The 27,860-nt window shown below is 61.1% G+C and overlaps 1 protein-coding gene across 1 annotated transcript in view; it reads left to right on the forward strand.

Annotated features, from left to right (window-relative positions):
* The window catches only part of PHACTR3 (phosphatase and actin regulator 3), a 114,594-nt gene that overhangs the window by 70,523 nt on the left and 16,211 nt on the right, over window positions 1-27,860 (forward strand). Inside the window, exons 3-8 of the mRNA XM_040988236.1 lie at window positions 2,176-2,253; window positions 8,065-8,247; window positions 10,743-10,952; window positions 14,212-14,386; window positions 14,882-15,129; window positions 18,475-18,628. Coding sequence (XP_040844170.1) covers window positions 2,176-2,253; window positions 8,065-8,247; window positions 10,743-10,952; window positions 14,212-14,386; window positions 14,882-15,129; window positions 18,475-18,628 — 1,048 coding nt within the window. The remainder of the gene's footprint in view (window positions 1-2,175; window positions 2,254-8,064; window positions 8,248-10,742; window positions 10,953-14,211; window positions 14,387-14,881; window positions 15,130-18,474; window positions 18,629-27,860) is intronic.

The following is a 27,860-nucleotide window of genomic DNA, read 5'->3' on the forward strand; positions in this document are numbered from 1 at the left end:
GAAGCGTCCATGCCTGCCTGGCACATGTGAACTGACTTGGCCCTCCCCCATCAGGGACAGCAGACAGGTCCCATGGGGAGAGCTCACCGGCCGAGGGTCACACAGCCGGCATGGGGGTCATCCCTGGGAAACCACCTCGAGCCGAAATCTCCAGCAAGGTGGAAACAGGCCTTGCCAAGGTTCTGAGCTGGGGAAGGCGTGCATTTGTGTGTCCTAGTGGGATGACTCCTGAGCCCCTGTGCTGGCCAGTGCCCGACCCTGCTAAGCTGGGTTTCCCTCCCTGTCTCCATTACTGCTTCTCCCAGAAGCCCTTGTGTACCGGCTGCGATCAGCTTCCTTAGTCTCTCAGGGCTGTCCTCCGTCCTGCTTGTGGGCTGGCCTCGGGCACAGGCAGGGCTCTGTTGTATTAGGCATACCATGGGTGTTTACCATGGCTAGTTTTCTTTGTAAGATTTGCTTGGTTAGAAGGTGGAGTTGAAAGATGTTTCAACTTCTGGTTCCTCTGCGAATAGCCACAGTAGCTGGGGTTGAGTTGAAGTGAGGAGCCCCCAGCTTGATTCAGGTCTCCCACAGTGCAGTGGTCCAAACACCTGGGCCGTGTGCTGCTGCTGCGTTGGATGTGTCAGCAGGAGCCAGGTCAGAAGTGGAGCAGCCAGGACTCAAGCCGGTGCCTTCGCGGGCTGTCTCAGGCCGCAGCCGTAGTCCCACCGTAACCAGTTGGAATTGACCGAGTGCTCCATGAGCTGCCCTGCTCTGTGCCCATCGCTGCTCTGTGTGATGTGCCGCCCTGGGGATGCGTTAGGAGCATGTACTAAATCTAAAACACTTGTACCTAGACTGGGCCATGTTGTCATTCTAGTTCATGTGGAGCACGAGAGCTGTTCAGGGGTGCAGGGCTGAGGCAGGCAGGCAGGCGTGGGGCTGAGGCAGGCAGGCAGGCAGGCAGGCAGGTGTGGGGCTGAGGCAGGCAGGTGTGGGGCTGAGGCAGGCAGGTGTGGGGCTGAGGCCAGTGCAGGGCTGAGGCAGGCACGGGGCTAAGGCAGGCAGGCGCAGGGCTGAGGCAGGCACGGGGCTGAGGCAGGCAGGCGCAGGGCTGAGGCAGGCAGGCATGGGGCATACCGCCTGCTTTGATCTAGCTTGGTAGTGTGTGCCACAAGCCTTCTTGGAAAGAACCCAGAGGTTAACACAGCTTTGTGTTTGGCAGTTGCACCTGCAGGCACACCATTGTCCAGGCGGTCCAAGGAAACAGGGGAGGGCAGAGGTGCCCAAGGGGAGTAGCAGGGAGAACTTGGCTGAGTTGTGGAGTGTGTTCAGCTGTGGGGCCGGAGGCAGGAAGGACCATCCTGAGCGGAGGTCAACAAGATGAGGCCCGTGGGGTCGGCCGTGGCCCGTGGGGTCGGCCGTGGCCCGTGGGGTCGGCCGTGGCCCGTGGGGTAAACCGCCTCGCTGCCCATCCACTTGGTGAATTAGGATTTTAAGGTGACTTTATTGAAATGATAGCAAAGGAGAGAAATTGAAAGAGCCTTTAGAGCCTCTGGCTCGTTGCCAAGTTCCCACAGGCAGGAGTTCAAGCAGGACCCAACACTCTGGGCTGTGTGTGGCCAGAAGCACAAGGAGCTGGGGTGCAGGACCCGACACCCTGGCTGTGCGTGGCCAGAAGCACAAGGAGCTGGGGTGCAGGACCCGACACCCTGGCTGTACGTGGCCAGAAGCACAAGGAGCTGGGGTGCAGGAAGTGGCTGTGTGAGCTGCTGTGCACATTGTACCCCCAGCCCTCACATGCTAGGTGAATCCTTGAACCTGGTGACCTGCAGGTTCCAGGCAGAGCTCTGGGTCGTGAGCTCAGGTTGCACCATCAGGATGGGGAGCAGACACTGCCTTCTCAGCGGGGGCAGCATTGGGTGGGCTGCGGGCGCTGGCACAGAGCAGGGCTGAGGTGGAGGCACTAAACATTGTCCCAGCCGGTATCTTACACCACTCACTGAGGGCTCTCGCTGTCTGCCATCTCCTGGCGCCTGAGGTTGCTTGCTCAGTCAGAAAGCCCCAACTTGCTGCTAAGACAGTCCAGGGCACCTGGTGGTGCTGCTTCTGTAAGCCGAGCTGGTTCTGGCCATGCCTTGGCCTGGGGACCAGTGGTGCCTGTGGCCTGACGTGCCTCATGTCTGTGTTATGCAGCATTGGAGAGGAAGACGGCGGGCAGGCAAGGCCGCGAGCAGCTCATCAAGAAGGGCCTGTTGCAGATGATGGAGCAGGGTAAGTGGCACCCTAGGCCAGGAGCAGGGCAGGAGCCCTGAGTGGGATGTGGGATGAGGCCCAGGGGAGACCTGTGGGTTGGACAAAGGAGCTGGGGCCTGGAGGGGCCAACCGCAGGGTCACGGCCTTTCCTGGGAGCAAGGAGCGTGGCAGGTGTCCATGGAGTCCGTGGCTGGTCCTGGGTCCGCCTTCAGCCCTTTTCACACCATGCTTGAGCCTTTCTTTCATGCCCCCTGCCATCTGGCGTGGCACAAATGGAGATCCGTGTGGGTGCCAGGCCTGGCTGAAGTGCGTGCCAGGTGTTCAGGGACACACACTCCCCATGGGCTTTTGAAGGCCCTGTATGTGCCCCACAGGCTGGGCTGGGCTGGGGCTCTGGTCGTTGTCCATGGCATGAGGACAGGGATGGGGGCACTGGGGTGACCGCCCCTGGGTACAGCAAAGAACCTGCTGGCCCCTGGGTCTGGGCTGCCCTGGGGAGTGTTGGCCAGCATCTTCTGGGAAGGCAGGTGGCTGTTATCACATGGTGACCCGCCAGACTTCTCGCCTTCCCACGTCTTTCTGTGTCAGCAAAGCATCTGGCAGACGTGGGGAGGGGTGCAGATCCTGGCTCCCACCCCGTGCCCTCCAGTTCCTGGGGTTCCGCGTCTCAGCGAGGGCTTTCACCAAAGCTCAGAGCTGCTGGCATGCTCTCTGGCGCTGGGCCTGGTTGAGGGAGCCTGGCCTTCAGAGCGAGTTCCTCAAGGCCTGTACAACACAGCCGGTGTCCAGCTGTCCTTCATACCCCATTGGGGGCTGCTGTTGGTGTGCTGGCCCCAGCATGTCAGGAGTCGGCTAGGGAGTTCCTGGAGCACCTGAATCCGTGTCTTACCCTGCTGGACCTGCGGCCCACAAACGCAGCTGTGGTCTGAAGCCTTCTCCTCCCTTCCCTGCCCTCCCTCCTCCTCCACTCCCCTCCCCCCTCCTCCACTCCCCTCCCCCTCAGAGGGCAGAGTCTTCCATGATGCTGGGGAACCTGCGTGGCAAAAGGCTTCGTCCTACCCACACAGCTCAGATGTTTGCTGCCCGCTGCTGGCTCTGGGCCAGGTGGCATGCCATCCCTGAGATGGAGATTTGGGACACAAGCCCGATAAACACTGGCATCTTGAGTGGGTTTTGCCATCTCTCCTGCTCTTGGAGAAATCACAAATGCCGATATCATTTGAGCAGAGGAAGGAGGCGGATCTTACCCCTTTCAAAAACGAAGTTACCGTTGCAATAATTAAAGAGGAAACATTTCTAGAAATGCAGTCTGGCTGTTTTGCACTTTGAGTTTTGGAAAGTGATGTTGGCCGAGTTAAGCAGGGGCTTCCAGGCTTGGTGTCTGCAGCGCCAGGAGACGGGCGACCCCCTGTTCTGCAGACACGCGAGCTCCCTCGTAAGCGACGTCACCCGCCTGTGGCCTTCTCTTGGAGTCGCCAACTCTCCTGGAACGTGGACACATGTTGGGCTTTGGGCTTGTGAGGTTCCGTCCTCAATCCTCACCTTTGGAAGTGCAGCTCGCATGCAGACGAGGGGCCGGGCAGTGTTCAGCAGAGCTGTCCTGATGAATGTTGTACTTCATGTGTCCCCAGCCATGACTTCCTGTCTTCCCAACCGCCCCCAGATGAGACAGCTCAGAGACCGGCTCTGGCGCCCGCATCGACACCTGCCAGGCCTTCTCTTGCTTTTCTCACTCTTTAAAAATGTTTTAATTTAAACATTTTTAAAGATTTATTTTTTAATTGAAAAGACAGATTTACAGAGAGAAAGATCTTCCATCTGCTGGTTTACTCCCCAAGTGGCTGCAATGTCCAGAACTGAGCTGATCTGAAGCCAGCAGCTTCTTCCAGGTCTCCCACGCGGGTGCAGAGTCCCAAGGCTTTGGGCTGTCCTTGACTGCTTTCCTAGGCCACAAGCAGGGAGCTGGATGGGAAGTGGTTCGGCTGGGATCCCAAGGGTTACAAAACAAAGACACTAAGCTACCACTCTGGGCCCACCTTTCTCCAACTCCCCGACTGTGGTCCAGTTGCCTGAGTGGCCCGACCAAGCCCACATCCCCCTTACCTGGGCTCAGCACACACTCAGGACCCAGGCCATGGCTGAGGACATATGTGCAAAGCATGGCGCCCTCAGAACAGAGTCTGTGGGGAACAGATGTTCATTAACTCCACAAACATGTGGTGTCCACACTGTCCTAACGGAGGTGGCACCTGGGCTGGCTACATCTAAGAGGGAGGTTGGGGGGAGCCTGGTCTTCAGGTTGCTGCATGCCAGGCTCCCCTGGGAGTGGTAATCCGTCCTTGGTGCCCCTTGCCAGCCACTCCCAGCGTTGGTGTAGTAGAAGCTGAGATGTGGGAAGTAGGAGTGACATCCAGCTTGAGGGAGCAGCAGGTGGAAGGAACAGGGTGGGGGCAGGGACCTGGAGGCAGCAGGTGGGACAGGGAATGGGGAGAATGAGGCTCACGCCCAAGGACCCCTTCATGTTGCCCACCCCCACAAAGGCTGGGATCACAAGGCAGGCCAGTGGTCCCTTTGCAGTGATCTGGTCCCTGGTGGTGGGGGGCGCACATCAGGAACTGGTTGCCTTTGGGAAGCGACTTCTTGAGTGCTGTGGAGTTTGCTGAACACATTACCTGCACCTGACCCGCGGTAATGATGGGGTTGGGTAGGTGGTTGACCACAGACTTCTGGGCCCACTGACCTCACTATGCACCTGCCTTCTGGAGCCACAGGCCAGGAGGTTGGAAACTGGGGTGGGGGGTGCTCCAAAAGGGAGCCTCCTTCCCTGGGAAAGCAACTGCAGCACGTCTTCCTCCAGGGTTCCTGTTTAAAAAAGGCGGCCTGCCTTTCTGCTCCCAGCCAGGTGGGGACCGTCTGCAGGCATGGGCGCCCTCCTGTGGCCAGCAGCCCTCATTGAGCCTGCCCACAGAATGGCCAGGTCTTCTACAAGGTGACACACAGGAGGGCTTGGGAAGTGGTGGGTGAGGGCCAGGGTCAGAGCTTTCCAGAAACTGCCTCTTTAACAGCCAAGAACTCACCTGGGAGCCCTGTGCACCAGCACACAGCCCGGGAGCACCATCTGCCATGCCATGCCTAAAGGCACGTGCGTCCTGGGCCGGTCAGGACACTGACTCCTGGACAGCACCCGGAAGACCTGGGGTGTTCTGATGCGAGTGTGCCCTCATGCCATGGGGTGTCATATTGTGACCCTGGCACCCATCAGGCCCTTCATCTGATGCTGGTGACATGCCAGGCCTGGGACGGGTCTGTTGGTGACGTCACACCATCCACCCAGTGGTGGCCGTGCTGTGTTGTCTCCCAGCTCTGCTCCATCTTTGGCTGGGACTGGACAGATTTCTTTGACAAGGGTCCCCTTCCCAGCCCCCTCTGCTTGGTCCCTGGCAATCCTGGAGGAGCTGCTGGCATCCGTGGTCCTGGGCAGCCCCAGGCAGCGTCCTTGGCCCAGACCTTGTCCCTACTTCTGACCTCTCTTCCCCCTGGGATGTACTCAGCCTCAAGGACATCGGTCCTCCCCAACTAGAAGGCCAGTCCTCTGTGCCGTGCTCGGTGGCCCAAGAGTCACCAGGCAGCCTTTCCTCGGGAAAGCTGGATGGCGACAGGTCAGGTCTGCTTCGTATCCACGTGGCAGGAATGGCTGGGGCAGGGGAAGGGAGCTGTGTGTACACGTGTGCACACATGTACTCTGTGGGCATGCATGGCTTTCAGAGAACACGTGTATGCATGTGGGCAGCCGTTCCTCTCACCCTGACTGTCCATGCCACATCAAGATGCTGCTCCTGCCTCCTGAGAAGCCTGGACAGAGAAGGGCAGTGCTTGGAGAGTGGCCGGGAGCGGTCAGCCATGTGGTGAGAGCAGGTCCTAAGCTGCCCCCACCCCCTGCGTTTCTTAGCAACGGCGCTGCCACCAGGGCTATTTCAGGAACATGATTGTGAGCCGGCTCGGCCAAGTCCTATCAGGGCTGCCAGGCGGCAGGTGGGCGTGGGTGCCCAGACAGGCTGGAGACTCCAGACCTTCTGGCTCAGCGTTCTGCCTGTGGCTCTGGTCGTTGCTTTGATGGTGACAGCACTCTGCCCCTTCGGTGGGCAGGGCCTGCTGTGTGCCCCTCCTGAGCCAGGCAGAGCTCATGCCCAGTGGGCTGCCCCTCCTGTAGCAACTTAGGACAGGCGATGTCTGTGGTCACCCCAGTCCCAGGAGTCATCAAGCACAAGTAAGCCGTGAGGGGGACAGTATTCGAGCTATGTGGCCTCTGATTTTATGTTCTGGATGCAAGCTCTAGGCTTGTGTCCACGCGTCCATGCAGGTGAAGGCCTGGTCAGGGTCATCTGGCCGAGACCTGCTCATTTGCACCTGTGAGCTAAGCGTACTCCCCAAAGGACATGTGTGCAAAATGCCCTGGAGATGGGGTGTGGCTTCTGGTGGCTCGCGGTGGCTTGCAGTGGCTCGTGGTGGCTCACGGTGGCTTGTGGTGGCTCATGGGCAGGGTCCACGGTGCATGCTGCCTGTGCCTTGACCTTGGGGTGGGCGCTGTGGCTGCCGGGCTGAGGTTGCTTGGCCCCAGGGCCCCCAACTGTGGCAATGCTGGCCATTCGGCATGAAAGGAGATGGACATACTGTGCAAGGAAGACAGTGGACAGGGTTAACAGGCTCAGGCCCCTGTGCGGGCTGTGGGGGACAGTGGGGTGGGGCAAACAGAGATGTCCTGTCGGAGCCTGCTGGGCATGTGGGCACCTCGATCCCATGGCATGTCCTTCTCAGAAGTTGGTGTAGGGAGTGTAACTTGGTTTGTACCAGCTGGGTACACTCCAGTGATCCCATGGCCATGCTGGGAAGCCAGCGCTTCCCCAGGTTACAGACCCTGTGGTTGAGACCTCATGGGCAGTGCGTTGTGTGTATGGGGAGGGGGTCTCGAGCCAGGGCTCCTGGCAGAGGGAGGGGGCATCGTTACAGGACACAGGCCTGCAGGCGAGTGTTGGGACTGAGCCGGGCAGATGGCAGCCATGGCTGATGGATTACAGACACGCGCTCACTGTAGGCTGGGATGAGAGCGGTGTGGAGGAGTCGGCCTGAGTGGCGAGCCATGAGCTGGTCCTGCGGCTGTGTCAATGTGTGTGTGACATCCAGCTGGGGCACCTCAGCTGGGGGCTGCAGGAGTTGTCATGAGGACCCCATGACTTCTCTGAGGGTGGTGGCTCAGCCTGGAGTGGGTATTCTGTTCCTAGCCCCTATCATTCAGTGTGGTCAACAGGGGCCAGGGCGCTTCTCCCAGCCACACTGTGGAAGGCAGCCGAGGCCGGGGGCATGTCTGTTCTCAGCTGTGCCCCCTTCCTGGGCTCACTGTGCTGTTGGCTCTTTGTCAGGTGATGAGCTGTCACGTGGCACTGCTGCAGGGGCCAGGGCGTGGGCACTGGGGTGAGAGGAACAGGCCCTTTGGAAGCCACTGCTGCTTCCGAGCGCTGAGTCCCATTGGCCAGAGCCCCAAAGTAGAGGGCAGGGCCAAAGTGGGGGCACCAGAGGCCCACGTAGAAAGTGTGGGTGTGGGAGGGCTGGGGGCAGCATGCAGACTCCCTGAGGCATCTGAGTGAGAGCACAGAACAGAACTCCGGCCGAGGCGCGTGTTGGGGTGCCCGAGGCTCACCTGGTGAGGCCTCCTGCTGTGGCCGCCTGGCCCTCGTCCCCTTGGTGCCAGTCCCCCTCGTGTGAGCCACTCCCCTGAACTCAGGACACCCGGCAGGGAGGTGGAGGCCCCACTCACGGTGTATTTCCTTGCAGATGCTGACAGCAAAGCCTGCCATGCCGACGGAGGCCCCCAGTCCTCTCAGACTGAGCCGTCTTCCCCAAAGCCGGAGACGCAGGCCTCGGAGGACACACAGCCAGGAAGCCCCTCTGCCACCAGGCCAGCCCAGGCCTCCCTGGAGGAGCCACCGTCCACTGATACCTGTGTGGATGCAGCAGGTGCGACGGGAGTCTGTAGGGATTAAGTTGTCCACCCTGGGAATGGCAGGGCTCGGCTTGGGCACCGGCCCTGCTGGGAAAAGGTTCTCAGAGTACCACAACCCCACATCCTCCCTGCCATACCCCAGCCTGGCTGGGTCCACTCACCTGAGGGAGAGATTGGTTCCATCTCTTTTGAGGGTGACAAGCCAGGGAATTAAGGGCTCACAGGTGCCCGCAGTGGCCACCCTGCCCTCTCCCATCCCGCCCAGGCAGTACTGTGCAGAGGGTCTAGGGATCCTCCCTCCCAGTGGCCTGAAGCCTCAGGAGGACAGCGTATCCCGACCGTGTGGGCTCTGTAAGTTCAGTTCCGTGGTTTGGGTTGAGCTGGGGCTTTGTGCCTGGGCTGCCTCTGTGTTTGCTTGCTTTAATTGTGGGGGTGGGGGGTGGAGGGGGACACAGCTCCTGTACAACCTTGGATGTGAACTGGGCAGTCCTGTTCAGAGCCCTGGCTGTTGGTTGGGGCTGAGTATTGTAGTCTCAAGAGTGAGCTTGCTCTGTGGATGCTGTGTTTCCTTGTCACGGGCAAGGAAGTGGAGGCTCAGAGAAGGCAAGATACAGGGCAGGCATCTACCTGTGTAGGGGATTTGCTGTCTGGACTGGCCAGCTCTTCCTGAGCTTTCTATACCCACAGGAGTATAATTGCAGCTAAGGCTCATGGTGAAATAGTGATGGGCTGGCCTTTACAGGAAGCCCTCTGCCCTCTTCCCCCTTGAGTAGAGAATGGACTGAGCTCAGTAGGAAGTGTGGTCTCTGAGGCCAGGCACTTCTTGGGGAATGATGGAATTTTCAAGAATTTAGTGGGAATGGACTATAACGGGGGCACTGGGCAGAGAGGTCAAGACCGGGGTCGTACGTGGCATCCTGTCCAGCTGCTGGGTGTGTGTGTGGGGTGTATGGTATGGAATCTGGGGGGAATGGGGATGTTCCTTGTTTAAGGCCACACAGACATGTCCTCAATTGCACGTGGAGCCCAGCTTGTCCCCTGACAGTCACGACATGGGTCAATGGACAGATGCCGAGAGGAGGGTTTGCCCTGGGACCCAGTGGGGTTGCATGCATTCCATTTCACGCACTGGACCTCTGGACAGAGGGGTCCAGTGGCTGATGGCACTTACAGGGCCAGTCTGTCAGTGATTCATCAGGCGGTGTGCCTGAACAAGTGCTTGGCTGGTGAGCTCTTAGCCAAGAAGCCAAACTGCAGTTGAAGCTCATGTGAACCTGTGTGGTCCACGCAGCGGGAGCCCTCGTGCCCTGCTCTCACTCTGATACCTCTGTGTAAACCGAGGAAGCTCAGTGCAGCTGCTCCCCCCTCGTCCAGACCTCAAGGCCATGGGAGACCACAGTCCATGGGAAGGATCTGGACATGCCAGTGAACAAAAGTGAGTGGAAGCTGCTGGGGTGCACCAGGCAGTGTTTACGCTTAGGTTTTGGGGGACTCTAGGGACAGGGAATGGCCTGGGCTCCCTGTTTCAGCACCATGGACAGCGTTGGCAGAGCCGGGCCTCTGGAACCATCCCCCTGACCGCCCTTGAATCCTAGCCAGGCTCCACATTCCCCAGGAGGCATTGTAAGAATGCAACCCGATGTTGTGGCAGCCTGTGCAGTGTCAAGGAGCACCCTGGAGAGACCTGGGTCAGGGAGGGAAGCGGACAGTGCTGGGCACAACAGGTTTGTGGCAGAGCCGGAACCTTCGGGGAACCCTCAGGTCCCCCCACAAAGGTGGAGGTGCAGCAGCTTGGAGGAGGGGCCAGCCTAGACCCATCTCAAGATTGTTTCTGGTGTCCTCCATGTCCCGTCTTCCTCCTGTGACCCTGGGCAAGGTCCACACAGGTGGACAGTGGCCTCCTGCAAAATGGGAGTTTTTCCAGCAGCCGGGCCTAAGCCCCGGGTTTCTAGGAGAGACTGTTGTGGAGGGGTGGGGGTTGTGCTTCAGGGAGAGACCAGGGGTGGGTCCATCCTCTGGCTTGGCTCCCCACTCACCTGGGGCTCCTGAAACCCAACACGTAAAGCTATTAGACACGGCGGTCTCAGCTGTGCTGGGCACGCTGCTTGTCGCCACTGCCAGGCTAAGCCTCGACAGGGTGCTGGGAGGGGCACCTGGAGTCCCAGAGGGATTGAGCACCATTGGCAAGGCCACGAAGAAGCAAGGGGCACCTGAGCCTGGCTGGGTCCTGGGGCCCCGCCCCCAGGTGAGGCGGCAGTTTGGCATGCACCTGTTTGGCGGGGAAAGGGAGAGTGTCTTCCATGATGTTGGAACGTCCTCTTCCCTCTGCTGGTACTGAACGCGTGGGAGGTCTGATCATTGCATAGGGCCCACGCGCTGACCCCAGAGCAGACCAGGGCCCCTGCGTTCATGTCCCATTATCCCCACCGCTCCATGCCCCCGCTTCACTTGCCCAGCCCCACCCTGTGGCCACAGCCAACATATTTTCTCTGTCTTGCCTTTGAACCAGCCGTGATGCCGTCGGCTGCCAGCAGTGACGAAGCAGACACCGGCAGCCCCCTGCCCACCGACGCCGAGTTCTCTCAAGCCTTAGCTGGGTCTGACCCCCTCGACAGTTCTCCCAGATCCCCGGAGAGCTCCATGGGCCAACTCCCCAGCCCCCCTCGGCTGCCCACTCCGCCTCCCAAGACTGGCTGCAAAACCACGAAGCCGGTCCCAGGTGGGTTGTGTCCCATCCCCTTGCTCCACCTCCTTTCCTCACCCAGCAGCCGGTCTGCATGGGACACCGCAGTGGGCCCTTCCCCACCCTTTGTTCCTGTGACAGATCCTGGGTAGGCCCAGGGCAGTGGCGCCTCGCAAGGAGCTGTGGTCATCAGGGGCCAGAGCCTGGGGGACTGGGTGTCCTGCCAGCCCTGGAGCTGCTGACCCAGCCTCCCCTTCCCCCCAGGAGCCGACTCTCCCTCTAGGTGTGCCTGTCTTCTTTGCTCGCGTGGTCTGTGCTGAACCCTACCTAGCGAGACGGAGCTATCAGGATGGGATGGGGTGGAGCACAGCCTGCCAGAGCACCCCACCCCGCCCAGCATTGGCCACGGGGGCAGAGGGTCCTGGGAGGGGAAGCTAAGGACTTCCTGGCTTGTCTTGCTCCCCCTGCTGGTCTGAGGGAAGCAGCAGCCCCAGGAGGTGGCCATTGCAGAGCCGGTCCTAGGGCACTGCCCTTCAAGGAGGGCGGGGCTTGGAAGCTCAGAACCAGCCGTGATGCCGTGGGCTGCCAGCAGTGACGAAGCAGACACCGGCAGCGCCCTGGGAAGGACATGCTTGGGGGTGTGCCAGTCCCGGGAGCGCCACGACGCCCAGTGCCCGGCTGACCTGTGTGATGGGGGGGGTCTGCGGCTCAGGAAACGCAGCAGCCAGCCGCGGGTCGCACAGCTGCCGCACCCTGAACTCTGGCCACAGGTCAATTAGGAGCAAGTCCACCCATCCCCTGGGCCCGCAGCCTCGTCTCCTGGCATCTCTTTCCGTTCCACTGTGCTGCCTCCTGGTCTTTGGGGGGGTGACCGTGACCCTGACTGGCTGCTGGCCCCCAGGGAGCGGGGCGTGCCCCCAGGAGGCCACTGCTCTTGTCCACAGCCTTTGCTGCCCCTGCAAGGTGGCCACACACGCACGTGTTTAGAGTGAGGTGCATTTCCTCCTCCCCACAAGCTAGGTCACTTATCTGGACATTCCGGAGCGAGCAGGGGTGTCCGCGTGACCCTGAGCGTGTGTGACCACGGCCAGGAGCAGCGTGGAAGGACGGCTGCTGGTGGAGGAGAGCTGTGTGCTGGGGCTTGGGGAACTCGCGCCTCCAAGCAGCTTGGCTGCTGTCCGTGCTGAGATGTCCCTCTCCCCCGCTCAGTGCCTGTTTGACTCTCAGCTCGAGGTGCTCGTCCCTGAGGGAGGCCACGTCCCTGAGGGAGGCCACGTCCCTGAGAGGCCACGTCCCTGAGAGGCCACCGCTGACCCCAGAGCGCTCCGTTTCATCTTCATTTACCGCACGGTCCCATCATGGGTAGTAGTTAAACGTGCCCCCCCACCACCAGTTTGGGTTCCCTGATCTGACAAGAACGAGGCTCTTGGCAGAGCCTGAGAGGAAAGGCTCCCAGTGGGACTGACCCCGGAGGGCCCAGGAGGGTGCGTGGAGACTGTGCAGGCAGAGGCTGCAGTGGCACCCAGCCCCGCTCCAGAACCAGAAGAGCAGCCTGTAGCCCCCTGCCAGCACCCAGGACAGGGTCTGGAGGATGGCCAGGACCCCACGGACTTTGAGATCCCGGCCTGGTTTTCCGTAGTGCACGTTTCTCAGAGCCCCCCCCCCCGGATGAGCAGGTGGGACCCTCAGTGAGCTCTCTGCAGCGTTCTGCATCTGCAGGCGAGCTAACCCTTGGTCTCTGCGTGATGCCACACACACTGGCCTAAAGCCTTGGCAGCGTATGGCGTGTTCCTCCTGTCTCCAGGGAACGCCCTGCCCTGCCCACTGACACCTGGAACACATACCTTCGGTCTGAGGCCCCTCCGGCCTGTGGTTTTATGCTAGCTACTGCGTCATTTGGCTTGTCCCTCGTCACGGCAGCCAGAGCGTTTCCTGTCTGCCCTGTGCGTGGAGAGACCAGACGGGTCTGTCGTCACCCGTGGCGTGTACCCTCCCAGTGACTGCAAGGAACTCAAAGGCATGAGGGACCGGTCACCGAATGGACAGGGGACTGACCAGGGCCGTGGCTCTGGGTTCATCCAGCTGAGACCATGAGTCCCTTCCGCATGTGGACACTAGATGGCAGCAGACACAGGAGCAAGCTGGGTCTTGTCCTCCCCGCCAGGGGGCGCTCTTGACCAACCGCTGCAGTGACCTGTCCAGGCTGCAGTGACCAAACACCCTGGCCTTCCCGCTGGTAAACAGAAGCTTCTCTCATAGTTCTAGAGGCAACAAGTCCAAAAGAATGGGGGAGGTTAGGGGTCTTTCCAAGCCTGATTCCCGGCCTTTAATGAGAAGCGCCCTGACCTGGCCCCAGCAGTCACTTCAGTCGGGCAGGTGTCCTGTGTTTGCGGGTCACTGCAGAGGGCTCTGCCTCACCGTGCGCCTCCTGGCTGGATCAGAGTTCACCATGGAGCCCGTGTCGCCCTGGCCCTGCCGGGTGCCAGCCCCTGCCGCACCTGCAGCCTCGGCTCTGGGCCTGTTCCCTTGACTGAGGGCAGACCTGCCCAGGGGAGGGGCGGGTGTCTGTTGGCAGGTCTGCTCTGGGCAGCACGGCGGCCGAGCGGGCACAGGCAAGCGGGCACAGGTGTCCCAGTTTGTGCCACAGCGGCTGAGAGTGGAGGCGGGGCTGCCACAGAGGACGAAGGCGCGACCCTGGGGGTGCTCCAGGGTAGGGCTGAGGTGAGGGAGGAAAGACTGGTGGGGACACGGAAGCTGGGCACGGCCTGGTCAGAGCCCCCGCCCTGCCCGACCACAGCTGGCACACTGGCACCTTAACGCCACTGGGCCCCAGCCCTTGTCCCCTCTGCAGAAACGCCCACCCGAGGCCTCCCACAGGCCAGCACGCCAGTTCCCCTGCTCCTGGTGGTCCAACTCCCTTCCACCGTCTTTCCCCCTCCTCACCCACTTCTTGGAGCCCCCTCATTCACCTCCTGACTTGCCCCTCCACCCTCGACGAAGCTGCCTGGCCCAGGGGCTGGTGCTGGTGGGCGGCAGGCGGAGCTGCAGGCCCAGTCCGTGTGGGAGACGCCCCGAGCTTTCTGCAGCGCTGGGCTGGGCTTGGGGTGTGCGTCAGGGAAGCCTTTGTGGCAGGCGGGGGGCGGCTTGCTTGGCCCAGCCAGGGTGTCTGCGACTAGGAGCGAGGGCTTGGTCCGGGATCTGCGTGGCAGCTGAGCTGGCTGGCAGGAGCCGTCCTCGCAGCCAGTGCCTTCGATCGGCAGCATCAAGAGCGATGTTCTTGTGTTCCATGCCCCAGGCCAAGCCGTGCTCTTCCAAGGCCCAGGCCCGAAGGGCACCGACCCTCCCCTCCGAGGGCAGCTGTCCACGCCCACGGGGTCACCACACCTCACCGCCGTCCACCGACCGCTGCCGCCGAGCCGTGTCATTGAGGAGCTGCACAGAGCGCTGGCCACCAAGCACCGCCAGGACAGGTGAGCCCCACGGGCCAGGGCCTGGGCTGCCCCTGCCTTGGGCGGTCAGCACCTTGAGCTTCCTCATTCTGGCTGGGGGCTGCCTTTCCACACCACCAGGCCGTGTGGCTGAGCTCGGTTCCTGCACTGGGGAGAGGGAGGGGTTGGCTGAGCACAGCAGCTGCTCCGGGCTGCCCTGAGCTGGGGAGTGTGCTGGCAGCAGTGTGAGGAAGCCGTGCCCGCAGCCTCCCTCAGATGGGCGCCTTGGAGTGAGCTGCTCAGAGCAGGTGGCAGGACATGCGTGCGGGCCCACGCCCGGCTCGGGTCGTGTGAAGCCGTGATGTTGCAGCCCTGTGTGGTAGGGCTTCTTATCTGTGTTTTGTCTTCCAAGCAGCGTCACTCCTGGTGCCAGCCCTGCGCTCTGCGGGCGCGTCCAGGGCAGGCCGGGCCGCCTTTGGCTGGCTGGGTTCTGGGTGAGGGGATCTCCTTGACCTGAGCTAGCTCTCCCTGCTGCAGTTTTCAAGGCCGGGAGAACAGAGCGTCCCCCAAGAAGCGCACGGACGTCCGGCTGTCAAGAACCTCCAGCATGGAGCGAGGCAAGGAGAGGGACGAGGCCTGGTGCTTCGACGGGGCCGCAGAGAGCCAGCGGACGGCAGCCAGGGAGTCCGAGGAGAACAAGGAGAACTTGATCCTGAACTCGGAGCTCAAGGATGACCTGCTGCTCTATCAGGACGAGGAGGCCCTCAACGACTCCGTCATCTCTGGTGAGCAGGCATGGGTATCGGGCGGGCTGGGGTCTCCACCAGAGGCGGCGTGACCCTTGGGGGCGTGTTCCCTTGGAGAGGGCCTGGGAGGAGGGCAGGGAGCCTGGGTCACCTGCACTTAGTGGGGCTGGCAGGAGGGCGGGGAGCCTGGGTCACCTGCACTTAGTGGGGCTGGCAGGGGGATGGTGAGCCGGGTCACCTGCACTTAGTGGGGCTGGCAGGGGGATGGTGAGCTGGGTCACCTGTACTTAGTGGGGCTGGCAGGGGGATGATGAGCCAGGTCACCTGCACTTAGTGGGGCTGGCAGGGGGATGGTGAGCCGGGTTACTTGCACTTAGTGGGGCTGGCAGGGGGATGGTGAACCTGGGTCACCTGCACTTAGGGGACCTGTTAGTTTCCAGGTATGTTTGAATGAGGGTGAGTGGCACATCATGGAACTGCCCCCAGAGGGTGCCCTGGCAGGATGGGCTGATGAACAGGTGTCCCAGTTCTGGGAATTGTGGCGAAGGAGTCTGACGGACAGGTGGGAGGAGCTGCAAGGAGGGGAGAGAGGACTGGATGCTGAGCCCAAGCCAGGACTGCACAGGGTCAGTCAGCGCAGGGCTCCTGTAAGGTTAACCCCGCCTTCACTGTGTGCTCCGGGCCGGAGGGCGGGCCCTGTCGCAGCCTTGAGCTCACGGAGGGTGTGACTGCAGTCAGACCGTGCCAACATCCCTGGCAGCCCAGAGGGTAGGTGTGGACGTGGCAGTGGCCGCGGGGCCACTGGGAAACTCCCATTCAGTGCTGGGGACCCAGCCTCGGGGCTTTCCGTGTCCTGGGTGCTGTTCTCTGTTGTAGCCTCTCAGTAGCTCCACGAGGCTGCTGATACTGCTGCGTTGCTCGATGGGCACGCGGAGGCACGGAGCAGGTGCCAGGCTGCCAGTCCAGGCCCTCCCTGGGGTGCAGGTGGAGCAGTCCACGTCAGCCCCAGGGCAGGGCCTGCAGAGCCCCGTTCAGAGTCCGGGTGGTTTTTGGGCATCAGCGTGTGGTCTCTGCGGTTTTGATCTCGCTGATCTCCGCCCTGCTCCTCACTCCATATTTCTGGCTTCTGTGGTTGATTTCGCTTGACTTGCTCTAGTTTCTAGAGCTGGACTCTGAGCTCACTGGTTGAAGAGGTGTCGTCTTTGTTCGTGGAGCTATCTGATGCTGCAAGTGGCCCTCTTAAGGACCCTTTGATCTCTTACACTGTCTCCTTGTATTTGAAGGCGGGGATGAGGAGGTGAGCCCACATCCGCGCTCCTCCCCTGCCGGCGCCCACTGGGACATGCTCGCCCTCCTCAGGGCTGCTCCCATGGGTCCGGCAGGAAGGCTCAGACTCCCACACACGCCGACGTGTCAGAGTACATGGAGGGCTGGGCAGTCGGGCTGCCACTGAGGTCCCGGAGGAACTGACACTCCCTGCCACCAGCCGGTCCCCCCAGTGAGCTGTGCAGTGGCGGGGCTGCTTCAGTTGGACTGGATTTGCAAACAGCAAATTGGACCTTACATAAGTTTGGTTAACTTAGGGGCTGTGCATTGGTTGTTACCAACTGTCACCACCGAAAAACAAAACGAAAAACTCCACAGGGTCTCACCGAGCAAGGTTGCATGGGAGCCAAGTGAGTCTTGCTTGAGGAAGGCCATCTCCGTTCCAAAGATACTTCCAGGGCAAAAGGCTTTTGTGCTGGGAGGGCTGGGAGCCAGGTCCAGCGCAGGCAGCTGGCGAGGGGGCCCGTGGCAGGATTTGGCCGACAAGCTCTGGCATCTTTGTGTTGCCACCAGTGACCGCTGGCCACAGGGCAAGCAGAGGGTGGGCGGGGCTAGAATGTTCTGCTGACACTTGTTAGATGAACATCCCTGGGCGCCAGTGATCCACAGGCTAATTGCACAGAGAACTCACACAGGACAATGGCTACGTGTGTGGAATCTCCAGGAAAGGACCTTGCTGCTGAAGAGTCATGGTTCCAGTCAGCGGTGGCATCGAGCGCTGTGTGCAGGGGGCTTGGGGGCTAAAAGCTGACAGCAGGGCACACTGCAGGCTCAGAATTCCATCCTGTTACGTGGGAATTCCACCCGTGTGACACGTTGTGAAGGGTGAATCCTTTTGTGTCTGGTTTCCCTGTAACAACTGGAAGCAGCTGGAAGCCGCGTGCAAGTGCGTGGGACACTGGAGGGTCTCCCAGGCAGCACTCACAGGGATGCTGGAGTGAGGGGCCCCACCCCGGGGCTGTGGGCCGTGTGTCTCCTGGCAGAGCGCCCGGCCCACGGCCTGAGCCGAGCTCCACTCCCCTCTATCCCAACCTTCTCCTCAGCATGGATGTGTGGCAGCTGCCCTGGCTGGCACTGTCCACCTCCCACACTGGGAGTGGACTCTGCTTCAGAAACTGTTTTTAGAGACAATAGTCGCCACCCTGTATGCAGGTGATCTGCCAGGTGGCACACTGCGTACCCAGCTGTCCATCAGAACCACATTTCTTTGCTGCTGCCGAGGAGGGCCGGGACAGAGTTCCTGCTCAGAAGGCTCGGTGTTGAGGAGTGACCCTCCACGCCCAGGAAGGTAGCGTGTCCCTTCGCTGGACTTGAGTGTGATCTGTACCCAATGCCCTCGTTCCTGCATCTCCTCCTTGACTATGGCTGGGCGATGCCCATTGATGCCCTCTCCCTGGGCTGAGGGAGGGCAGATGCCACTGGTCTGAGGTCACTGGCTGGGCGATGCCCTTTGATGCCCTCTCCCTGGGCTGAGGGAGGGGCAGGTCCTGCGGTGGCCATGGAAAGGATGCCAGTTTGTGGAGATGTTGACCGAGGCGGTGTAGCTCAGGGCAGTGCCATGATGGAGGCTCCTCAAGGAGCCCTGCCTTGCCAAGCCTGCTGTGCTGGGCCCTGCCAGCCGTGGAGGGCCAGCCCAGGAAAGAGGTGCTGGGATGTCAGATGCTCCAGTTAGCCACTAGGTGGTGACAGAGGGCTGCGTGGGCAGCACAGGGCAGGGATGCGGAGGAGGCTGTTCTGGGTCATCTTACTGTCACTCAGGATCCAAAGCCAGAATATCATGGAAGGAAGATACAGTTAGGGTTAGCAATTACCTGGGACAACAGGTGGACTGTCCATGCAAGGGTGGGGTGTGGCCCGTGCATGGTCTTGGCGAGCAAAGAGCAGACATCAGGTGCCCCAGTTGCCCACATGCCCGCCGGGCAGAGCTGTGCGTCCTGGGTTGCAGCCCGCTCTGGTCCCAGGCATCCAGATCCCAGCGGCAGGGAGCGGGGGAGCAGGAGGTCCAGCCAGCCCTCTCTAAGGCCTGTGCTGTCTCCCTCGGCCCCTGTGGTCTCCCAGGCACGCTGCCCAGGAAGTGCAAGAAGGAGCTGCTGGCGGTGAAGCTGAGGAACCGACCCAGCAAGCAGGAGCTGGAGGACCGTAACATCTTCCCGCGGAGGACGGACGAGGAGAGGCAGGAGATTCGGCAGCAGATCGAATTGAAGCTCTCCAAGTAGGTGGCGGCTGGTGACGCAGGCCCGGGGCACACAGGCCCACCCACTGTGGCAGCCATGGCTGTGCCCAGACTCCTGCTGCAGACTGGGCCACAGGGGCCAGCCAAGGGGTGTGGAGTGAAGGGGTCGCGGCTGGGGGACGGTACCACACTGCTGAGGACATGCCGTGTTGTGGCTGGGAACGGGACATCCCTGACCCTCCACTGATCTCTCCTGGCGGAACCAGAGTTGGTGAACCCCTTAGTCTTTTAGAAGCTCCATGTGTGTGTGCACACGTGAGCAAACATGTGCATACATGAACACACACGTACATGTGAACAGGTATACTGTGTGTGCACACATGTGTACACGTGAGCAGATGGACCATGCACATACAAGCGCTTGCATACATACCACACACATGTACAACACATGTACATATGCACACATCCACACACAAACATGCACACATATGCTGTAGACATATACATGTGTACATATGCAAGCATATAACATACACACATGTGCACATCTATGCAGAGATGTACAACGTGTGTGCTGTGCTGGGAGCTCCAGGGGGCCTGGGGGGCTCCATGCTGTGCCGTGCTGGGAGCTCCAGGGGGCCTGGGGGGCTCCATGTCTGTGCTGGGAGCTCCAGGGGGCCTGGGTGGGCTCCATGCTGTGCCGTGGCTGGGAGCTCCAGGGGGCCCGGGGGGCTCCATGTCTGTGCTGTGCTGGGAGCTCCAGGGGGCCTGGGGGGCTCCATGTCTGTGCCGTGGCTGGGAGCTCCAGGGGGCCTGGGGGGCTCCATGTCTGTGCTGAGAGCTCCAGGGGGCCTGGGGGGCTCCATGCTGTGCCGTGCTGGGAGCTCCAGGGGGCCTGGGGGGCTCCATGTCTGTTCTGGGAGCTCCAGGGGGCCCGGGGGGCTCCATGTCTGTGCTGGGAGCTCCAGGGGGCCTGGGGGGCTCCATGTCTGTGCTGTGCTGGGAGCTCCAGGGGGCCCGGGGGGCTCCATGTCTGTGCTGTGCTGGGAGCTCCAGGGGGCCCGGGGGGCTCCATGCTGTGCCGTGCTGGGAGCTCCAGGGGGCTTGGGTGGGCTCCATGTCTGTGCTGTGCTGGGAGCTCCAGGGGGCTTGGGTGGGCTCCATGCTGTGCTGTGTGCAAAGTCCCGCGTGGCCACTGCTGTCAGTGACTCAAGATGTTTGGGATGGGCCCGAGGCCTGAGACAGGATGTTTTGGAGGTAATGCTGCCGGTGGGGGAGGCGAAGGCTGTGACCCCATGGTAGCTGTTGAGGCCGGCTGCCTGCTGAGGCTGCTCTGCAGGGACACCTGCAGCGGGTGCCTGTCCCCACGCTGGTGGCTGGGCGCCCCGCACCAGCATGAGGTGTGGCAGGCCATCCTTGGCTGTGGCTGCCCCTGGGGGCTCTGCACACATGCCCGCTTGAAGCCCTTGAGGCCTGACCACAGCGCTTGGCTCTGCTACCTCTGGTGTCTGTTCATTTGTGCGGTGCTCCGTGCGGGGGCTGCCCGTCTTGGCCTGGCTGTGCCCGATTTTCAGTGGCGGGGGCTTTGTTCTGGGCCATCTTCCTGTCTGTACTCTATGGTCTCTTCCTCACCTGCGGGACTTCAGGCTCTCCCCTATGACTGCCAAGGTCCTCTTTTGGGGGCTGTCCGGTGCTCCTCAGCTTCCAGAGGCCTCGAGTCTTGAGAAATGCACGAAGCCATTGCCACCTCCCACCCTGCCGTGCTCCCCAGCTCCGTGACAGCTGAGGGACAGGTGACACTCCGCTCACCGCAGCCACCCAGGGGATCCAAAGCCGTGGTGCGTACCATGGTCCGGAACCCCCCAGTGGAGCATGCTAAGTTGGGGTGCCCTGTGTTCCCGATTTCCACGGTTCCACTGATGTATGAAGTTCTGATTTGGGAAGGGGCATGGAGTGTTTGCTCTGTGGTCCATGCCTCTGTCACACTGCTCAGTCCAGCTGTGGACCAGAGCAGCCCTAGCTGTATGCGAAGGACTGAGCGCGCTTTGTGTCAGTAAAACTTTATTTAAAAAAAGACAGTGCCCCCAGGGCAAAGCTTGCCATGTGAGGTGCCAGGTGGCTCATCCTGTTTGCACAAGCTTCGTTACGCTCCTTGGCGTCAGCTCGAAGGAATCCCACTGTCTTGTCTCACCACTGGCCTCTCTTTGCCAGTTGTGTGGGTTTTCTGTTGGGTAATCAACCAAGATCCCTCTGAAAGGAACTGTTAGCTGATCTGAACTGAATGAAAGCAAGCAAGCGGTGCTCATGCACGGGACTTCAGTGACAGCTGTGGGGTGGGAGTGAAGGGCTCGGGGGCCACCATGACCCAACACACCGGAGACCCTGGTCAAGAGGCACAAGACACGTGGAACCCAGGAACTGGGCCCCTGGCATCGCAAGGCTCGTCCTGGAAGGTGCCAGCTCCCTGGGTAGTGGTTCCAGGCCGATGAGCTCCCACTGAAGGCCTGGAGGAAACTGCCACTGACCAGTAACACCCGCCATACCGCGAGGTGGCAGGCACAAATGCTTTCTCTGCAAACATGGCTTAATTAGCCCCTTTGTCTTTATTTGCCTCCTTGCAAAGATCCTGCCATCACCTCCTGCTGAGCTGGCTCTCAGTTGCCATGGCAACATGCCATCTCCCACATCCCAGGGAAGAGTCTGTGGTATTCTTTTCAATTTCCAGATCTGATGCTTTGTCTTCCGGGCGTTTTGGGGGCTTTCTGGATGAAGTGGCTGCCCTCCACCCCACCCTTGACATATGCTGTGAACCTGGTTGGGCCCACGAGCACCGGGACCCTTCTGTTGAAACATAGGCATGTGGATTGCTCACACTCCACACGGGAACAGGTGTGCACCTAGGAGTCTGCATGAAGCCATAGGTGATGTGGCTTCAGCACTGTGGGTGACACCTCCAGGGACAGGGCATGAGGCTTGCGGTGCCAGCACTGACCATCCGGGGACCGGACCGACATGCGCGCTGGCCAGGAGCTGTGCCTTCAGGTCTCACAGAAGCCCAGTGAATCAGGAGCTGTCATCTCCATGGTACACATGGGGAATCTAGGCCTTGCTGAAGCTCAGGGACCTGGCAGGCAGTAGGGAATGGAGCCGGGGTAGGAGGGACCCCAGGATTGGCCTAGGGTGAAGGGTTCTGGAGAGTGTGGGCCCCAGGACTTGTCTCCCTGAGGCGCAGGTCTCTCTGGCTGGGCTTCATCCAGGGTCATTCAACCAGCCTCACCACTGCCATTGTGTGCAAAGGAGGTTGCGCCTCTGACACAGGGTCCGGCAGGGGAGTGTGCAGAATGCCACCACATGGACCTGCATGGGGAGGTCAGCATTAACCAGAGGAGAGACGGCCCGGCGGGGACTGGGAAGCGCATGGCTGGGGGGGTGAGCCCTGCCGACTGCCCGTTTTGTGAATCAGGTACAGCGGTTGCCCTTTCTCCATTGGAAAACTTCGGGGTCAGTCCTTGAGCAGTGCGTGTCTGGCAGCAGGTGCTTGCCTGGCAGGAGTCCCTGCTGTTGCAGTGGCACTGGCTGTCCCCTGGGCTGGCTGCCCCCTGCACAGAGGTGTAGGATAGCGGGAGGGCTCAGGGCAGTCGGACAGGTGGCCCCGTGCTTGTTCTTGTCGTTCTGCCTGGAGAGGGAGACCTGGGCAGGTGATTTCTCAGCAAAGACCTGTCATTCTCGCTCCCCGGGAGGCCTTTGTACCAGGACTGAGTGTGCGAACGAAGCACCCAGTCCAGGAGCACCTCTGAACAGCGTGTTCTGTCGCTTCCGCCGAGGCTGCTGTGAACACGGGATCCCAGGCGAGTGCTGTCTGCCTGTGGCTGCCGCTCCCACCGCACTCCTTGCCATTTACACAGTTGTTCAAAGTGGTTATGGCGGAATCAGCCGAGACTCCTTGCGTGAATGCTGGGCCTGAGCTTCTGAGGGGAGCTGGTCGGGCAGCTGGGGCCTTGAGCAGAATGCCAGGGGAGCTCTGTGGACACACAAATCAGCAGCCCCACTCCGGTCCTTGCGGGCAGGAGCCCATGTCACAGCAGAACTGCCCCCACCAGTTTCCCTGCCACCCTGTGCTCTCTGGGGGCACACTATTCTAGCAGTTTCACATCCATTTCTAAATTTTGTGAGACCAAAGGCTTGTTTTCTTGTGGAGGCTGTCTTAGCGCCCTCGACATCTTGTCATCTAGCTTTGTCACTGAGGGCTGTTGTCCGTCGCCTGCTGGCCACGGGTTCGCTCTGGGGAAGGGAGGGGTCAGCCTGGCTTCCTCTCATCGTTGTCAGCTTTTATTGTCAGATGAAGCCACCAGAGTCGTGCCCACAGAGGACAGTTTTAAGATGTATCTATCTGCAGGTCCACTGGTTCACTCCTCAAATGGCTGCACCAGCAGGTGTTAGGCTGGCCCAAAGCCAGGAACTTCTGGGCCTCCCACGTGGGTGCAGAGACCACGTGCTTTCCTGGGTGCATCAGCAGGGAGCCAGATCAGAAATGGAGCATGACTTGAACTGAAGCCCGTATGGAATACTGCTACCACAGTTAGCAACTTTACCCCCAGGCCACGGCATGGACTTAGAGGGCATGGCACGGTGCTGGAGGGCAGGGAGAGCATGGCACGGTGCTGGAGGCTGTGGCATGGTGCTGGAGGACAGGGAGAGCATGGCACGGTGCTGGAGGGCAGGGAGAGCATGGCACGGAGCTGGAGGCTGTGGCATGGTGCTGGAGGACAGGGAGAGCATGGCATGGCGCTGGAGGGCGTGGCACGGTGCTGGAGGCCGTGGCCTGGTCCTTGAGGGCGTGGCACGGTGCTGGAGGGCAGGGAGAGCATGGCACAGTGCTGGAGGGCGTGGCACGGTGCTGGAGGGCAGGGAGAGCATGGCATGGCGCTGGAGGGCGTGGCACGGTGCTGGAGGCCGTGGCCTGGTCCTTGAGGGCGTGGCACGGTGCTGGAGGGCAGGGTTTTGTTCTTTTTTCCCCAGTTATGGATCATTTACTTGAGCCACATTTCCAGCAGCGTAAGAGGGGGAAGAAAGGGAGAAGGTGGTGATGGAGATGGGGTGGAGGCAGCGTGGTGCACAGCACAGCAGACTCCCGGTGGGGCTGGAGTGGGGGAGCTTCTAGACATCCCCAAAAAGCTGCACCTGTAACCAGACATCAAGCTGGATGGGGACTCCAGGAAGGCACGGACACTCGCTGATTCTTCAACCCTGCCTGCTCACGTGGAGCAGTCGGCTCCATGCCCAGCTGTTGTCACATCCATTCCCAGCTCGTCACTGGCCCCACGTGTGGACAGGTGACTTGAGAGCCGGGACAACACCGTGTATGTGGACACTCACCCTCATGCTCTAGGCAGCTCCGGTTAGAACTCAGCAGGAGGAGGAAGAGGCAGAAGACTGGAATCATGGAGAACATGGCCACCTCTGAGTGCCTTGGGGGGTGAGGCCGGTTCCACACAAGGGACAGCTCAGTGGGCCTCCCTGGACCCTCCCTGGTTCTCGGCTGCTGAGCCAGTGCCCGGTGCCCAGTGCCCGGTGCCCCATCCCCTCGTTCCTGGGTGACACTGGTGCTGCTTCTGCTTGCCATTCTGACACCGTCCTCAGCATGTCACATGTACAGCTTGCTTCATCCCTGGGACAAGCCATGATGCCTAGACCCGTTGAGACTGGGCAGCGAAGACAGATGCCAGTGGCCTGGCACATGTCACCTTGCAGGGACGGGGGTGTAGCAGCCAAGGTCAGACTGTGCTGGCACATCTGGGCTGTGGGTGTGGCATCGCCAACCAGCCTCTCCCACTGCAGCCTGGGGTTTTCAGTGTGTCTGCCCCCAACAGGGGTATCTTTGTGGGCACCATTGACTTGCCAGTCCCCAGGAGGCCGTCCCCAGAGGCGGATTTTCCCTGCCCCTTCCCCGGCCTCGCAGCAGCATGGCATCAGCCCCTCCTTGTTTCAAGGCCTGGAACAAGACAAAGTGTTCAGGCAGGTGTGCCTTCTGTCCCCGTGGAGTGCAGACAGCTGAGTGGGGGCTCTAGCCTTCAGCTGTGTTTAGGCTTGACTGTGCTCGCTGCAGGAGATGGAACACCCTGGGCTGTTGTCTGGGCGGCAGGCAGAAGCTGACACGGGGCTGGTGGGGGTGAATGCTCGGCCCCTGTGGCTTTGGTTCTCCCGTGGGTTTGAAGCAAACCCGTGTGAACGACAGTCCTGTCCACAGAGCCCTTCGGGACACTTCAGGCACATCGAAGGGCAAGGAGAGGCTCTGGGCACCAATGACAGTGACACCAAGCAAAGCCAAGGGAAGCTGGGTGAGCTCAGCCCTGGGCAGGGGCAGAGGGAACCATGTCATGTGCCGTCACTGTGGGACACGGCTTCGGACACGTTCAGGAACCTCCTGGCGGCACGCTGCAGCTGGCATCCAGTCGCCGTGCTGTCTGTGTTGATGGGGCAGTTAGTGTCCTGCCGAGCCCTTGGCACACAGGTGTTAGCCTGGAGGCCCAGTGCCATGTGCTGGCCCTGGGCAGTCCTCCCTGGGGACACCAAGTTGCCTGGGTGGCCTCTGGTGTCCCCAGAGCAGGGCCTGGCCACGGCAAGCCCGGCTGTTGCTGTTAGCATCAGGAACTTTGTTGCTGTCCCTCCGAAGTCTCGCTGAGCCGGCTTGCTCCTTGCCATGGTTCCTCCAAGGTTTCTGTAACAGGAGGTGATACTTTAAGTTACAGAGGGTGCGGGGTCACGAGAGATGGGCTGGGCTTATGGGCACCCTCAAATGCCCTCACTTCTGAGGCGGGCATCCCCAACTGCCCTCATGTGTCTCCCAAGGTATGCACCCCTCAACTGCGGAGACCTCAAGTCTGTGTAGCGTGCAGGTGTGCAGGTGAAGGTGTGCCCCTGGACACTGGTGCTGCTGCAGCAGCAGGCCCCTGCAGGGCCCGGCACGGGGAGGCCGGAGCGTGGGTGCCGGCTCCCTGCTGGGCCTGAGGGCAGTGCAGCCTCAGCCCAGGAACGGCCACCGGGGGAGCCGTGGTCCAGGTGCAGCCGGGCAGCCTGGGGAGGCCAGGCCCAGAGGGGATGGCTGAGGCTCGTGGTCCCCTCCCTGCCCGAGTTCCCTGCTGGCTGGCTGTGCCTTTATTCTGCTCACAGCCATACTGGGTGAAGTGAGCCTCCCTCCGGCACACAGAGACCCCGCGTGTCCACTTTATTTGCAGAAGGCTCAACAGGTCGGTTATGCCCAGTGAATACAGGCCTGGCCTCTGCCGAGCAGCCGCGAAGAGTGGCCTGAAGAGACCCCCCCTGCTGCAGTGGGGTGGGCGAGGTGGGGGCGGGCGAGGCCCATACCAGGGTTGTTGAGCACAAGGGCTTGTGGCAAACTGCACTGTGGGAGGGAATGCATGAGGAAGGAGATGGGGCATGTAGGTGTTGGACACATGAGTGGCCGCGTCTGGCATCCGGGGCAGGTGGATCTGACTTGGGGTGAGTGTTGAGTCTGTGCTTTGGGTAGAGTGGGCCTGCCTTAGCTGCGAGCCGTGCGGGCCTGTGGGCGTACACCGTCTGGCCTGCGGGTTTTCCTGTGGGTTTGGTGCCAGCCACAGTGACTTGCTCTCGCCTCTGTCCCCTTGGCGCTGTTCACACGGGAGACCGGGCACTAGGTGGTCTCATCGGCCGCCAGGGACCAGAGCCAGCTTCCATGTGTCTGTGGGGCCTGGGATGACTTCAGCTTTCTTATATAGAATACGGGAACGAGGGAGACTTGAGCCCCTCCGTTCCTTGTTCTGGAAGCCGACAGAGCGTGTTAGGTAGCAGGGGTTTTAGTGCGGCCTTGTCTGCCGGGCCACATGATACCTGTGGGCTGAACCACCTGGGCATGAGCGGGCACCTGCTCCTGCCCTCCACCCGGGCTGCGGGAGGGAGCTGCATCCCAGGGCTCCACCGCAGCAGGGCCAGGCCGGCCGCTCCTCCTCTGCCACCCCAACCTCTGGCACTTCAGCTCCGTGACAGGAGCTCTTTCCCGTCTGCGTGCCACAGACCATACCGGGCACGGGTGCAGGGAGGAACAAGGCAAGGGCAGTGCTGCCTTCTGGAAGCTTCCATCTCTCTAGGAGGTGTAGTGGTTTCATAAAGGCACAAGTGCTAAGCTCAGGATGCCAGTATAGGATTGGGGCTGGGCTGGGTGCCGGCCTCCCCACTGGCAGCACACACGGGTCCTGTCTTCTGGGTCAGGTGCACTGCTGGCCCAGAGCAAGGTCTGAGTCCTGTAGAAGCAGTGTCCTTGTCTCTCACAGGATCAAGGACAAATGTGAGAGGAGCTTTTGGGTCTGCCTTGATGTCAGTTCGTCCCATGCTGGCTGGTTTGTGGGGGGCCGACCCTGTGTGGGGCATAGCCCTTGCTCTGACTCCTGCCGCAGAGACTGGGCTGGAGCCCCCAGATGGGGCCCTGGGCTGCCAGACTGAGACAGGGAAGCCAAAGAGAGTGCAGTGGGGCTGAACCCTAAAAGCTTCCAAGGTGGAGACAAAATGAAAGACCTGGCAGGGGTCGGGCACTGCCTGGGCAAAGCTCAGAGGGGTCCTGGGACCCCAGAGGAGTGTCCCGTGGCGTGGGTGGGCTACTACCTGGGTTCAGAGGGGCCTGGGACCCAGTAGGGGCCTCCCGGGTGGGGGTGGGGCACTGCCTGGGTTCAGAGGGGCCTGGGACCCTGCAGGGCCCCCCGGGTGGGGGAGCACAGGTGAGTGGCCTCAGCAGCAGCAGGCAGTGGAAGATGTCAGGTCATACTACTTGAATTTTTTGGGTTTGAATAAGGGACTCAGAAGGCTATTTTGGAAGGGGGGAATGCACATCTGTGGAAAAACTGCATCTCAAAACCTTTTTGCACCAAAGTGTCTTTTTAAGAGATTGCTTTGTTGAAAGGGAGACAGACAGAGCCAGGCTCTCTCCCACCTTGTAGTTTGCTCCTCAGGTAGCTGCAGTGCCCAGGGCTGGGCCAGGCCAAACCGGGGGGACTCCACTGGGTCTCTGTGTGAGTGGCCGGCTGCAAGCACCCAGCCTTCTTCCTCTGCCTTGGCAGGTATGTTGGCAGGGAGCTGGGTTTCAGGTGCAGCAGCTGGGACTCCAAACCCCACCCTGTGTGGGCTGAGAGATGAGGTCCCCCCATCCCCGTGTGGGCTGAGAGATGAGGGGTCAAGGACATTTCGTTGAGAAAGGAGCTGCCCATTGCAGTGGAAGCAGCCCGGGCACGTGGTGCAG

This window comes from Ochotona curzoniae, unplaced genomic scaffold (genome assembly GCF_017591425.1).
Source record: "Ochotona curzoniae isolate NIBS_2020 unplaced genomic scaffold, NIBS_Ocur_1.0 contig_48, whole genome shotgun sequence".
Lineage (NCBI taxonomy): Eukaryota > Metazoa > Chordata > Mammalia > Lagomorpha > Ochotonidae > Ochotona > Ochotona curzoniae.